Below are 15,635 nucleotides of genomic sequence, written 5' to 3'. Positions count from 1 at the left end.
TCTATTGAAGGTACTGTACAACAAAACTATTAGATTACTTAGTCTTAGTTTAAAGTCTAATAATAAGACTAATGATTTCCACAGATTGATTTTTTTCTTGAGCAAAACTAAACTGAAAGACTAAAATGTGACTTTAACTAAATCCAGTCTTTAACGACTGACCAAGACTAACATGAAATGTATTATTTCTCTTTATTATTATTATTATTGTTTCCTTAATCTGTAGACTGTATAGCTCAGGGGTTTTCAACTTGCGGGTTGGGACCCAAAAGTCGGGCAAAAATGCATCTTTAGTGGTCTGCAGGCTTTCAATCCAAGAAATTATATTTAGCTTTTATTTTGAAAGAGATTCCAGTATGCTCGTTGTTGCTGAATGTGACAATGAACAATTGATTTTTTTAAAGCACTATTTTATTCATATTATGTGTATTTATATTTATAATAAGTGATTAGTCAGTGCATTTTTTTGTCCTTCTTTTGCTTTTTGTATAGTTTTAAATTTTTTTGATGAAAATGGCGTCTTTTGTTTTGCTCCTACAATAATTTTCAGTTATTGATTAAAGGCATTTCTTTGGGAATGAAATGACTTTTTTACCTCTTAGCTGCTTGGCATTTTGGATTTATCATAAACCTATTTTAAAATGTATCCCATATTCTGTTTAAAATATAAATGTGAAAATTTAATAATTTTCCTTTGGTTTGTGTCACAAATAGTTATTAAAGATATCACTATTTGAATTCCCTGCATATCATTAATTTCTGACGATAACTGAATATTCTGGTAAAATCTGTTACTGAAGCTCAGGTGAAAGTGTTGCGCTGAGTCCTCGTTGTGGCTGTTTTCTCCTCTATTTACAAGTTGTTTTGGTGGAAAGAAGGAAAACCAGAGTGGAAAGAGTAGCAGGCAGGGAGACGATGCCTAAGTGTGAATAAAAAAAGGATGAAGAAGTCATTTTCCAATCATGAGTTTTTCTCGGAACATTGAATTAAGCAGCGTGAACCGGTGGGGGCCTCGGGGGTCTGTGGGGATAGCTGTTAAGTTGGCCCGAATGAAAGAGGCCGTTGTCCGATGCTGGGACATGGAGATGAAAAAGGAGAGGGATGGAGAGCTTGTCGAGCATCAGTCCTCCAAATCTCTCACTTGCCCTGCAGCACCTTAACGCTCTGCCCATGTGAGCGAGGGTTCAAACGAGGGTTCAAAACGCAAAATCAAGTGTGTGCGAAAAATGTAATTGCATGTGCAGCAGAATACACATTTGATATGGTTTGGGCTTTTAAATTAAATCCTGCCAGAAGTACTGTAACCATGGTTACCATCAGGAAATGTTACATGGTTGTCATAATACAGAGATGGACATGGTCAGCAACAATACCCAAACCATGACTCGGCAACAAAACTTAAAGCTGCTTGAAAATGTAAATCTCGTTTTTTTTAAACTGTACCAACAAAAGTGGTTCTCATTCACTGCTGATGCCACCAAAGTGATATTTCTGCTATTTTTATGGATTAAAAGTTGTTTACAAAACAATGGCGGATGTTGATAATGTGGTTTCAAGGAAAACAACTGAATACGTCCGAAATATGAGCGACATCATATCATGGTGAACATCATAACCAAAGCAGAACAAAAATGGAAATTCAAGTAAGTCGACCTTTTGGCAACAAACCCTTTATTTATAATGGAGTCAAAAACAAACTTTTGAACTGAAATGTCTACCTTTGACATTTGTTTCTGAGTAAATCCTATCAAAGGATTTATTAGAACAACTTTTGAATGACATGCAGATAAACCATGACTCATCAACAATACTCAAGGTAGGCTTTGGTCTTCAAACTATGACTAAACAATAGTTCAAGAGTAACTAAATCCCAAAACAAATTGGGGTATGAAGTAGTGTTTTTGATTAATCATTGTCCAACACTTGACATTTTAGTAAAAAGTAATATATTTTGTTGTAATAATAAAAGAGTGACTGCAGTCTATGGGTTGAAACACGGCTATAATTGGCCGAGAACGGTGGTTTACGACGTTTTGGTGGCTTCTTATGCCAGAACCACCACTGTTGGCCCCGCCCCCTCCTGTAAAACATCTGTCGACTCTGATCTGTTGTGAGAAGTTTGGACTGAACTGTGAAAAGAAAGGTATAGTGCGTATTGAGTAGCTAGTTAGCATAGCTTAAATTGTTCTTTGGAGATTTTAATAGCATAAACTGGGCTTGTCTAACTGCTTGAGGAGGCACGCCCATAATCAAGTAATTTTTTGGATTTCTAGTCTAGAAGCACATTAGCTCAAACCATAAGGTTTAGTTACTTTAGTAACTCTGTAAGTAGACCGTGGTGTTTAAAGCATGAATTTGTATCCATATCAACCGGTACAATGAGGTATTCAACTATGACTCAGCAACAATTCTCAAATAGGCTCCTATGTTGAAGCCCCAACATAGGGACAACAAAAAGCTTCAATAGGTAAGCCGTGATTTTCAAACCATGACTCAGTGATAATTCTGCAACGAAACCTAGGAATTCCATAGTATTTGAACCCTAACTCGTCAAAAATCCTTATAGGCTTTGGTATTCAAACTATGACTAAGCAATACTTGAGTAGACCGTGGTGTTTAAACCGTGAGTCTGCAACTAAACCAAGGTAGGCTGAGGTATTCAAGTATGATTCAGCAATAACGCTCAACTCGGCTGTTCTGTTCAACCCATGACTCAGCAGAAATGATCAGGTAGGCTGTGGTGTTGAAATAATGATTTTGCAGCCATACACAGGCAAACTGTTGTGTTGAAACCAATCTGGTGCTTGGCCTGAATATTAGCTGCTTGTCTCGACCATGTTTGCATGTCTCAATAGACTTAGCTTTTGTACCATGTCATTGGCTGATTAGTTCTTTGCAGGCTAGCCTTATAAAAACTGGGGATTGAGTTCTTTGATACCGATCTTTTTAAAGAAACCTTTTCAGCATGGAGTGATATTTATAAAGGGCCTGATTTAAACACAATAAGCTTCACTGAAAGCTGTTATCCATTGCTTCTAGTATGTATTAGTAGATAGCAGCTGATCTCACTCAAACAAAGGCAACACAGTTACAATCCAAAAGAAATCTCTTCATAGATCATTTGAGCTTGTTGTACACAAACTTCATCACAGATCCATCTTTAATGGAGTGGAAATGGACAACAAAGAGACACTGTGGTAAAAGGTCAAAGATAAAACTCTTGAGTACACCTACCAAACACACAGATCCAAGTAATTTATCAGAAACTAATTGTCTAATAACATGTTATTTTCCATCATTGATGAGAGGTATGATCAGCTTCGCAGGAAATCTGTGTGTAATGAGATCTTAGACTGTTAGTCTTTTTCTCACCAGCAATGAACACATGAGATCCCGACACTATCAGTATCAACATTGCTGTCTTTGTAAAAGCAGGCATCTGTACTATGATTGTTTTTATCACTTTATTAATAGAGATAAAGCTGTTCTTTTTGACTTCTAAATCAGATCAAATATGCTGCTGTAGAATTGGAATGAAATGGCTTAAACTCTTTGCTTTGAATGAGAGTCACAGTGTTAAAAAGCAGCTCGTTTTGGGGCCCGCTGCTCTTTGAAGAGGTGAAGTCGAGGTTTGCACATCGTAAAATATGCCACAACTATTTATTACAGAACTTCATCCACTCTTCTCCTCAAATGTGTTTGATGTCAAAACAGCGAAGAAAGAATACTTCAGAAATAATGTTGTTTCTGTTTCTGTGACATAAATAAAACTATTATGATATAAAGTGAGATTTATCATCTGAAGTTAATTGAAAAGTGTATAAATAACCAACTTTGTGTTGTTTTTATGTTGAGGACTTGATGAGTGATGCAAAACACGGTAAGCGTGTTTTATAGCGTGTTTTTTCTTTTTCTTGTTGTGTTTAAATCTACTTTTTACATATAAAAAGTTATTGGGCTTGTTGTTGTAGTTTATTTAATAAACACTATTACCCTTAGCTGCTTAAGTCTTGTTTGAAGTTATTTAAAACTCAGATATTTGTTTTGTGTAATTGCAACATGGAAATAATGACTAGAACACCACTTGTAATACTCCTTTGTTCTTTCCTAAACATGGATTCTGATTATCTGGCCCTCAGGATGGATGATGATGGATTTGTGGATCCCAATAGGATAAAATAAGTTGTCCATCTCTGGAAAAACCCTTCTATATATTTCAGTTGTGAGGTATGTGGCATCGTATCTAATTTTACAATGTTTATGTGAGATTATAGCATTTAAAACCAGAAAAAAAAAGTCCTATTAAGCAGGAAAAGGCTGGTTTTAGGGAGTTTTTGTGGTTTTTAGTCTGGAAATCACCACCATTGTCTCCGTCAGTGTCAGTTTGGAATGCCAAATGTTTTTAGTTTCATTCCAAATTCCAAATTAACTAATTTGTGGGAAAGAACATTAAGCAAATAGATGGTCTATAGAAAAGCAGCCAGTGGATTTTATTGCATTCCTGGAAAACTTCAGGGAAGGAACCCTTGTTTCATTTTTATGATTCATTCTGATTCTTGTTCTACACAATAACCCTGTCATGCTAGCTGTTGCTAATTTTGCTTCCCTGAAGTAGATTAACAAGGAATTTGCTAGTGCTAATAAGCTAGCAAAGTTACAAACAAGCTCCGTTTAAAATTTGAGCCTGAACGATACAGGATATGCGATACCGATATTGGAGTTTTTAACAAGCTGATATCTGATGTTTCTGCCGATAACCATTACATCGACCAATATATGGAATAAGAACATTGATATACAGAGGATATATACCGTACTGTACATTAACACAACGTGTGCATGCGTGCGTGTGCATGTGCGTGTATGTGTGTGGCTCAAATATCTCTGAGGTTCAGGGACAGACAGAGCTCAGACTTTCAACATGACTGCCGTTTGGTTCAAAGGTGTGCAACGTCAGATTTAATAGTACAATAGTACCGTTGATTAATTATCTCATGAAATTGTCCCCTGAAGCGAGTCACGTGTGTGCCAGAGCCAATCGCTGCACGCCGTAGCCACGTGTGCGGTAGAGCAGCCATAGACATATATATATATATATATATATATATAAAGGCTAGATGTCTCATACGCGCTGTCGACCAATGGAGTATATATATATATATATATATATATATATATATACATATGATATCTATGGAAACAGCGACCTGCTATGTGTGTGTGTGTGTGTGTGTGTGTGTGCGCGTGCTTGTCTAGTGAGTGTGTCAGGATAGCAGACTTGAGACAGGCGGCCCCGGGGGCTCGAGGAACGGTGCTTCACGGCCACCCTGTGGCGTCCCGGCCGTCAGATGCAAATACTTAAGTCAGTACTTTCACTGAATTAATATACTGACTAAATTACTTTTACTTGTATTAGTTTATTTTTGACAAGGAGTATTTGTACTTTCACTAAAGTACCAGTGTTGAGTTTTGTCAAACTCAAGGCATTTAAGCCAGATTGAGCCGTTGATTGCGACCAATCCTACAGCACGACTTTGCGTCATAAAAATGTAAATTCACCAGAAGAAACTTCATACAGTTCTATTAAGATGTTTGCATGTTTTTTTTACTATGTTTTTGCAACCTGTATTGAGTGTCTGACTATGAGATACGACTAACGCTTTGTTGTGGAACTACCTAAGAATGCATACAAACTATTCTAGCATGAGAAAATGAGACCCAACCTATGTGCTTTAATAGTGCAAAGACTTTAGGGAAAGGCTTGAGGGCGAGGACAGAAACGGGACAACAGGAAGAGTTCGAGAGGGTTACAGACGGTTACACAGCAGTCCATCAGTGCCTCGGGGAAGGGCTTCACTCATAGGAGTATAAACCCCAGGAGGGAGGATGGAAACGACTCCAAACATGATTGATCCTCGCTGGCACACACAAATACATGCACGTCCCATAATTAGCATGCTAACAGGCAGTTAAAAGCCTCACACAAAGGCTCACTGTTGAGCCCAGTTGCTCAGATGGAGACAATGCACAATGGAAGTCAGTGGGAGCGCCCAGATCACCCCAAGAGCCGCCACGGCCCTGCACGACTCCTCCAGATTGACCACCGCACTGGGTGCACTCGTTCACTCACTCACTGACTCGCTAATGAAAAGCTGATAGCTCGAGGCCTGAGGTTACCCAGCAGCTCGCCACTTCGTCCTCATTTTTTCCTTTCATGTCTTTTCATCCACAAGCGGGAATGCCTCTGGAGTTCTCCTGAGGTTCAGAGGTCCGCTGCATGGGAACCACTTTGTGGGCTGGGAGGAACAATTAAAGGAGGTTCAGGCTTGGACACCCACGTCAACTGAGCGTGGAAGTTTATAATTAGTTTAGAGGAAAATGATTCTCAGGCAGGAAATTGTTTAGTGTGTCATATTTGAGGCATTAATTACATTTAGCAGATTCAAAACTGGACAATAAATATGTTTTAAAAAAAGAGAAGAAAACCCTGCTTTGATTTTTAGGGGATTTTGTTTTATGCAGTACTTTTATTTAAACTTCTGTGAATAGTTGGTCTTCATTTTTGTCCCATGAATGCTCTTTTGTTGATTGTTCTAACTCAAAAATTTTTTATTGGTCAATGCAAGTGGGAATGTGAAAAAGAATTGCCAACTCCTTTGGCTGTATGTGTTTATATTGTCAATAAACACAATTTTGTACACAGCATTAGAAGCTTAGATATTTGTAGGCAGTACTCACAGAGAATGAACAGCATTGCGATTCAACAGACATTTATTTACAATGAAAATACATTGTGCAGGGAAAGATTTAAACCAGGAACCACTGATGATTGCTCAAAGGAAGGTAGTTAAAAATCCCGATTTTTAAAAGGAAGAAAACCTTAGTTTGTCAGCATCTCAACATTTCCTTACTATATAAATTCCTCAGGGTTGTATAAAGTGCTTAAATTCATCACTACAATAATATATATTTGATACATTTGATTTTTTTTTTTGTATTTGTTTATTATATCGCCACTGGTTTACAAAACAAATCTCCAAATATTTCAGCAGCAAAGCATTTAGTCACAAACATGTAAATAAACTATACATGACTTAAGATTTGCAATTCGGGAAAAGCAAAGACCACCAACATTCAAACGTGAATAAATATTTATTTGTAGCATCAGGAAGGTACATAGATAAAAACTTAAAGTGCTTTTTAAATTTTCTTTGGATCCGGTTCTCATTATTATTGCACGGCTTATTGAAAAGTGAATATTTAGAAGAAAAGTGCATTATCACTGTGATATATTCAGATATTTTAGTTCAATAAACACAAACAACACTTTTTGACCTAAAGCGAGTCGACCAGGAAAATCATAATTATATTTAAAGGACCCATGTTAAGCTAAATTAACTTTTTCGTGCTTTAAACATCATAAAAGTGCTATTTGGGCTTCATACACATGCCCAATGTTTTTTTCATTGATTCCCTCAATCGTTAGTCAGAGGGTGATTTGCTCCTTTCTTACTGCAGGGTGAGCACAAACACCTCGCTACAATTTGATGACACGTTCCCACTTTGATGACAAATTTGACGCAGCACTGAGCTGGAGAAGCCCCGCCTCCAGGAAACTCTCTGCCGTGATTGACATGTAAACAGACAGGTCTAGCACGTTAGCAGTGCTATGTATGTATTTTCTACAGTCTATGTATGTACCAGCGAACGCCACGCCCGCACGCTCTGTTTCATGTTTATAAAGCAGCATGAGCTCGGCTACGGAGTGGGCGGGAGGAGGGCGGGCCGTCCTCTGGCCCTACGTCACCGTGCGGGGAGGAGGAAGTCAGTGTCCAGTCTATAGACACGCCCACTCATGAATATGCATAAGTAAGCCGCAAATCAGAACAAATGAAGATGGGTGAAAAATAGCATGACATGGGACCTTTCATGGAAAAACTTCCCAATTTCAACAGCCCTATTTTTTAACAACTCCACGAGACCATATATCTACCTTTAGACTTTGTTATTGTGCAAAGCATTCAGTTACAGACATCTGCATGAAAAAATTAAATTTTAAAGTGACTTTTTTCGGCATTTCCTTTCATTTTGAGACTAAAACAACAACTTTTTGCAAAAATTAGTATTTCATGATACCTTTCATGATATATATTAGTGCTGCTTCACTCTGTGACTGTCCAATAGTGTGTGTCAAGCCCCAGTGGCCTAATGGATAAGGCACTGGCCTCCTAAGCCAGGGATTGTGGGTTCGAGTCCCATCTGGGGTGTGTGTATTTTACAGAATTGCCTGTTTCATAAATCAAGTCTGCTTCTAGATCAAGGAGACCAATCCTAGTTTGTCATCATCGTTTCCCAAAGTAAACAAATGTATATACAGTAAATAAGTCCCTCAGGGGTTGTTATGTGATTTTTTAAATTATTATTTGTTCATTCATATTGTTTCTGGTTTACAAAACTAATCTCCAAATATTTCAGCTGCATTTAGAAACATGAAACTATGACATGAAAATAAGTTACATGGTTTTTTAAGAGAATTGTAAAGTAAAGCATTCTCACTTTAGAATATTTAGGACAATCCAGCTATGTCCTGCCGTTTTTGTAGTTACTATATACAATATATATACAATTTACTGTATATTCTTTTGTGTGATAATTTCTTCAGCATACGGCATTGTCACAGTCTGCCTCGTTTTTAGCTTGATTTTAAATGTGCAAAATCATGCTAAGGGTTGAGGTTAAGTACAACCATTCATTTAAATAAACTGTGGACAATATTTTTGAAAGATGACATTAAAATGATATCAGTGATATTTAAAGAGGAAAACATACAAGCCAAGACCAAGACGAGGTCTACTCTGGACTTCTGTAAAATCATGTTTGACTGATGTCTTGTTCGCTCCGATAGGTCACTGGATCAAGAGGGATGTCCGTCTGAAAGATGTCCAACTCCATCTGATTGTTGTCCATGTCCAGGACACACATCACCTTGTGACTGCCTGAGAGTGAGGCATCGTTGGACAAATCTGGGTAGTCAAACGACATCTTGTTCATGGTCCGGGGAGTCCAAGTCATATCAAACATGTCTTCTTCTTCGTCCTCCCCACAGCTCAGCGCTAACTCATTCTCGTAGCAGAATTCGCTCGTCGACCTGGGGATGTTCTCTTTTGTAGATTTGCAGGCAGCAGAAGAATCTCGGGTTTCGCTCTTCTCTAGCTCTTTGGCACTGAGACGTGGCGTTGACGGCACCTCGTAGGTCCTGTGGAAACGAGCGTAGTCGACTTTGTAGCGATTCCTGTCCTCAAAAAGCACTGGCTCAAATCTGTGACCCCATAAGATCTCTTTGGACTTGTAGGAGCTTCTGAACTGGGTGGTCATGGCAGTGGCCTCCACCATTCCCTCCAAGATTACAACAATCTCAAAGTCTTCGGCTTCCAGATCTGCTCGGCTTAAAGTGAACAACGGGCTGTCTTTGTCTATCTCGTGGACGATAACCAAAGGAGAAACCAGGAACAACCGGTCTGTGCCGTCGTCGTAGCCCACGTTCAGGTCCATCTGTTGCAGAGGAATGAACTCACCCTCACAGGTCACGTACGAGCGTATGATCTGCGCCCGGACGTGGGCTTCCACGATGTGACTCCTTCGCAGATTTCCAACTCTCCACATGAGGCACAGTTTTCCATCCCGAAGGGCGATTACTGCGTTCTTTGAGAACACAAGAGTCTGGTTTCTTTTTTTGGGTCGTGCCATCTTGGCCATGATGGTGCCAATCATGAAAGCCTCGATGATGCATCCCACTATGGACTGTACCACCACAGTTACCACGGCAACGGGGCATTCCTCTGTAACACAGCGCCAGCCGTAGCCAATGGTGGTCTGGGTCTCCATGGAGAACAGGAGCGCCCCCATGAAGCCCTGAACATTGAGAATACAGGGTAACTTTTGTGACGTTGCCCCTCGCCTGCCCCCTAGTACGAGCCCGTCGCTTTTTAGAGAAGAGTCTTCAAAGTCTCCATGAGCCATTGACACGCTGTAAAAGATTACACCGAAGAACACCCAGGTGACCACGAAGCTGGTGCTGAAGATGAGCAGCAGGTACCTCCAGCGGATGTCCACACATGTGGTGAAGATGTCCGCCAGGTAGCGCTGCCTCCTCTCCTCCATGTTGCTAAACACCACGTTACACTGTCCGTTTTTCTTTACAAAGCGACTCCCTGCCTGGGTGGACGCTTTGGCCGAGAAGTTTCCATCGTAGCTGTCCATCGCTCCAGACCTTCTCCCCCTGCTGAGCTCTGAGTCGGACCTCGGTCTGTATTTAGGTGAACTGTGACCGTTGAGAACAGCCGGCGTGGAAATGTTGTGGCGTTCCTTGGCGTGAGTAACGTTGGACACAATGCTGCACCTGTCAGAGGGAGGACAGGGATTAGATCTTGGACACCCTGGACAGGATGCCACATAAGCTCAAATATGTATTTATCGCTTCAGTGAAGCCTGGTTACTGACCAAATTTGACTTATTCTCATTTGTTCCCACTTATTCATGCGGAGGATCACACGGTATATATAGGAGTTGGACTTACGTCAAAGCATTACCTGGACCGAACGCCAGTCTATCAGGGGTGTGATGATACGATACAATTCATGATTTATATTTCACGATACAATATATCTGCATATGTTTTTTGTTAAAAACATGATTTAACATTTTTTTGGACATTTATACATTAATACGATAATTGTGCAGTGACATATCGCAATATATCGCAGAAACAATTTTTTCTTCCACCCTTACAGTCTATCATCGGACCAACACATACACTGTATCTGATAATCATCTGACTGACAGCGTCTCAAATGTAATCCTTTAATCTGCAATCACGTGTGTACTTTTCACTCCACATCTCTGTAAGACTGAACCAGATACAATGGTTTGTTCAACTGAAACTTCTGTTGATTATTAGCCTGAACATTGTGGGAGTTTGGATGCAAAGAACAAGAGTATGTCCTTCAATGTGGCAAACATCATGCTAATATAAGCACTGTTAGCACTGAGTCGTGCTGATTTCTCACCTGTTGCATGTACTTGTTCCCATCGCCACAGAATCTGTCCCGATTAGCTCAGGAGTCACAGAGGACAACTGGAAAAAGAAAGACAAACTGGTCACGAACTGTGTTTCAGACAACAAGTAGCTACACGTTCAGTGTATGGAAAGTTTGTTTATAACTTATGAAGCTTCTTGAAAGAGAGGTGAAACATCTTCATGGGGGTAAGCTGCATCTGCTGCTACTGCTGACCTGAGACAGTCTGACAGACGTTCACTGATTTAATTAACATTTACTTTAGAACAAGAAATTGTGTCTTGCCTGAGGACACAACAACTATAGTCAGGATGGAGTGGGATTCAAGTCTTAGACAAGCCGCTTTTACCTGCTGGTGGCCCACAAAATGGACAAATAAAGAGGAACCAGGTGGCATGTAAGGGAAAAGGGTAGCTTAAATGTTCAAAATGTGGCAAACAATGGTAAAAAAAGACAAAAATGTGGAACAAAAAGTGGCAAAATGTAGGAAATAAATGAAACAAGTGGTATTTATTGGGCAAAAGTTAGCTTATTTGGATGAAAAGTGACTAAAATAATTAAAAAAAAGGACACAAATTGGATAAAAGTGTTAAAGAGAACTTGCAAAATTGGACAAAAAATAGGAAGAAAGTGATATTTATTGGCAAAAGTCTAGCTAAAGTCTGAAAATAGTGTCAAAACTTTTTGAAAAAAGAAATTTGCAAAATGGCCATAGGAAATAGGTAAAAAGGGGTTAAACCGGTTTCTCTATTTTCAGGTTTTCTGGGGTTATAATGATTAAAATGAAGACATAAAGAGCCACATGATGAACATATGAATATTTCTCCCAGTCCATCCCTGGGAGAGATTATTGGTCTTGTTTGGAAGTGTTTCTGCTCCTGTGTCATTTGACAGAGTAATAAATAATAAGTGAACAAACAACAGAATCATGAGTGCACTCACCCTGCTGATGAAGTGCTCGTTTCGTCCGCCTTCACATCCAAACTCCCTCCTTCACTGTCCAGGTAAAAGCTCCTGCGTCCTCCTCATGTGACCTCATCTTCCTTCATTCATCTTGTTTTTTAAAAATTTCCTCCTCTGACTTATTTGTCACTCCTTATTTTACGTGTGCTGTATCTCCCTGTTATAATCCTTTACTGTCCTCGGTATTAATCCTATCTGTGAGAGCTCGATGTGCACTCAGGCCTGAAAGTGCTGTGTCATCCTCCAGAGTGAACAGAGGACAGCAGACCTTGACCTTTAACCACGACTCACATGTAGGAAAACAGAATGCAAAACCATGTCAATTTAGACAATTCATTTGATGATTTTTAAAATAAATAAATAAATATGAGGGCAAAAATAACACAAAAAAATTATTTAGACTTAATTAATCAATTTATTTAATTGATTAGTTTTCAATAAATGAAAAATTGGTTGGGTAGGGGTCAATTACCTTTTTATAATTACAATTCCATCTTCAATTATCCATGTTTAATTACAACTAAATTATGATTATGGTGACCGACATGTTATTATCATCCATTTTTTTGTTAGGCTTCCTAATCAATGAAAATACTTGTATTCATATTTTTGTTGTGGGCGTCTGAGTCTTTTATTCTGTCAGTATACCCTTATATTTCAGTTTTTTTTTTCAATGGTGAAATGATACTCAAGAGAACTGACAGGTATTGGGAAAACTTGATATATGTATTTTAATAATTGATATATATATATATATATACAGTATATACAATTGTCATATGTGTAAGCCATAGAACTGTAACACTAATATGGTTTTGCAGGTTTATATTAATAAATTATAAATATCAGTTTTTAGAGTTTCCATGCTAATTTCAATTACAAAGTCATATCTTTTTATTACATTTAAATTACTATTATAACAGCAACAGATTATTTTCAATTACAATTATAATTCTGTGATAATTGCAAGCGATTACAATTATAATTGACCTCAACCCCGGTGAGTGGTTGCCTTTGTGTCTGTTTGTCCTGCGATGGAGATAAGCAGACAGCGTTGGAGTCTCTAATGTCTGTGAAACACTGAGCAGTGATAACAAGCAGTGGAGCTGATGATCAGATGAACACAGAGACCTCGTCTGCATGTATTAACAGCTGGTAATCATGTCTGAGTGATCATGCAACCTTTTGCTCAGCACTTCCTGGTCGTCTCAGTCTCTCAAACACCTAACGTTTACAGATAGTCTACATGCTGGTCGAAAGGAACTTAAATGTTTTCTACATCTTTGTGCATGAGCTACTTCCTTCTATTTTTATGTAATTATGAAATACGACTTCACGTATTTGTTCTCCAAGTTGAACTATTCAAATATAATAACTGAATTTCTCCTGATATAAAAGGGTTTCATCATCTTTTGTTGAGCCAACAGACATGGGCACCTGGAGGCCCGTGAGCCAAATGTGGACCTCGGACTAAACCAAAGTAAACGCAGAAAGTCACTCTCAATATACACAAAAAGACTCCAAAATGAAAACATACAAAAATGACAGCACAATAACACAAAATGACTCTAAAAACACACAAAATGGCAACAAAAGTACACTAAATGAATCAAAAACAAAGTTATTCACAATGTACACAAAAAGACTCCAAAAAAATTACAAAAATGAAAGCAAAACACACGACTATAAAAAACCCACTCAAATTGACAACAGAAAAACACAACATGACCCATAATACACACAAAATTACTCTAAAAGATACACAAAACAACAAAAACACTTAATACCCTTTGTTAAGGTGCTCAGAATGCGGTGGCTCGCTCTCACACACAGAGACTGAGCACACACTTCCATACCTCTCAGCATGTTTTCCCTAAAAGTGTTGTTCATGTTGGATCATTCGATTTTTAATGAAGTTTTTATTCTGTACCAGCAGAAGTCACTAAAAGTCAGTATCTGGAAAAAATTCAAACGCCACAAAGCGTCGGTAAGGCTAGAGTAAGGCACACAAAGGGTGAAAAAGTTAAACACGGCAAAAAATGGAAGTAAGGCGTTTGAATTTTTTTTCACTTAAATTTATGCCTGATTTAAAGCCTTACTTCATTTTGAAGCGTTTACAAAAAATGTGCCCGTTTTTATGCCTTACTATGACCTAACCTCCGTTTTGAGGCGTTTGAAATTTTTTTGCCTGTTTTTGTGCCTTACTATAACCTTACCTTTTTTTTGAGGCGTTTGAAAAAAATAAGCCCGTTTTTATGCCTTACTATTCCCTCCATTTTATGCCTTGTTTGCAGGCGGTTGAAATTTTTTCGCCCGTTTTTATGCCTTACTATTCCCTCCATTTTGAGGCGTTTGAAATTTTTTCGCCTGTTTTTGTGCCTTAATATAGCCTTACTTTCGTTTTTGAGGCGTTTAAATTTTTTTTTGCCTGTTTTTATGCCTTACTATAGCTTTACCTTGGTTTTGAGGCATTTTTAATTTTTCGCCCGTTTGTATGCTTTGCTAAGACTTTACCTTTGTTTTGAGATGTTTGAAATTTTTTTGCCCATTTATATGCTATACTATAGTCTTACATCCATTTTGAGGCGTTTAAATTTTTTTGCCTGTTTTTCGGAAGCAAGGCTATAGTAAGGCATAAAATCCAAAAATAAAAAAATAAAAAAAATTGAGTTAAGACCATCAATAGACCCTAAAAACTACTGTAAATATAATGCACATACTTAAAACGGGCTAAAATTGCAGTAAGGCATGAAAAAGGTCAAAAATTGAAAATTCACCCAACTTCGGAAGTAAGGCATAAAATCCCAAAATTCCAAAAAATTTAGTTAAGCCCATCAATAGACCCTAAAAACTACTGTAAATATAATGCACATACTTAAAACGGGCTAAAATTGCAGTAAGGCACAAAAAATGTCAAAAATCGAAAATTCACCCAACTTCGGAAGTAAGGCATAAAATCCAAAAATTAAAAAAAAAAAAAAAATTGAGTTAAGACCATCAATAGACCCTAATAACTGTTCAAATATAATGCACATACTTAAAACGGGCTAAAATTGCAGTAAGGCACGAAAAAGGTCAAAAATCGAAAATTCACCCAACTTCGGAAGTAAGGCATAAAATCCAAAAATCAAAAAAAAAAAAAATATTCAGTTAAGACCATCAATAGACCCTAAAAACTACTGTAAATATAATGCACATACTTAAAACGGGCTAAAATTGCAGTAAGGCACAAAAAAGGTCAAAAATCGAATATTCACCCAACTTCGGAAGTAAGGCTATAGTCAGGCATAAAATCCAAAAATTTAAAAAAAAAAAAAATTGAGTTAAGACCATCAATAGACTCTAAAAACTTCTGTAAATTTAATGCACATACTTAAAACTGGCTAAAATTACAGTAAGGCACGAAAAAGGTCAAAAATCGAAAATTCACCCAACTTCGGAAGTAAGGCTATAGTAAGGCATAAAATCCAAAAATCAAAAAAAAAAAAAAAATTCAGTTAAGACCATCAATAGACCCTAATAACTGTTCAAATATAATGCACATACTTAAAACGGGCTAAAATTGCAGTAAGGCACGAAAAAGGTCAAAAATCGAAA

At 38.0% G+C, this 15,635-nt stretch overlaps 1 protein-coding gene and 1 non-coding gene across 2 annotated transcripts; one reads left to right on the top strand and one right to left on the bottom strand.

The window, feature by feature from the left end:
- The first annotated feature begins 8,194 nt into the window (after positions 1–8,194).
- On the top strand, positions 8,195–8,267 carry trnar-ccu (transfer RNA arginine (anticodon CCU)). Its single transcript has one exon. It is a non-coding gene; the product is annotated as a tRNA-Arg (tRNA).
- Positions 8,268–8,871: 604 nt separating this feature from the next.
- On the bottom strand, positions 8,872–11,472 carry kcnj4 (potassium inwardly rectifying channel subfamily J member 4). The gene is made up of 3 exons (XM_028456151.1): positions 11,425–11,472; positions 11,067–11,134; positions 8,872–10,399 (listed from the first exon to the last, which is right to left on the bottom strand). Exons 1-3 carry the CDS (start codon positions 11,470–11,472, stop codon positions 8,872–8,874), a joined length of 1,644 nt encoding a protein of 547 aa, XP_028311952.1.
- Between the last annotated feature and the right edge of the window lie 4,163 nt (positions 11,473–15,635).

This window comes from Gouania willdenowi, chromosome 8 (assembly GCF_900634775.1).
Source record: "Gouania willdenowi chromosome 8, fGouWil2.1, whole genome shotgun sequence".
NCBI classification, from domain to species: Eukaryota; Metazoa; Chordata; class Actinopteri; order Blenniiformes; family Gobiesocidae; genus Gouania; species Gouania willdenowi.
The sequence above is the reverse complement of the archived record's forward strand: the minus strand, read 5'-3'. Positions and strand labels throughout refer to the sequence as shown.

What these genes read in the sequence shown, in the direction of transcription:
- kcnj4 (XM_028456151.1), bottom strand. Translation starts at nt 11,472, where the DNA reads ATGCCACCTGGTTCCTCTTTATTTGTCCATTTTGTGGGCCACCAGCAG. An exon ending in ATTTTGTGGGCCACCAGCAG is followed by an intron (nt 11,135 to 11,424) that starts GTAAAAGCGGCT and finishes TTCTTTTTCCAG; the next exon opens with TTGTCCTCTGTGACTCCTGA. An exon ending in GGAACAAGTACATGCAACAG is followed by an intron (nt 10,400 to 11,066) that starts GTGAGAAATCAG and finishes TCCCTCTGACAG; the next exon opens with GTGCAGCATTGTGTCCAACG.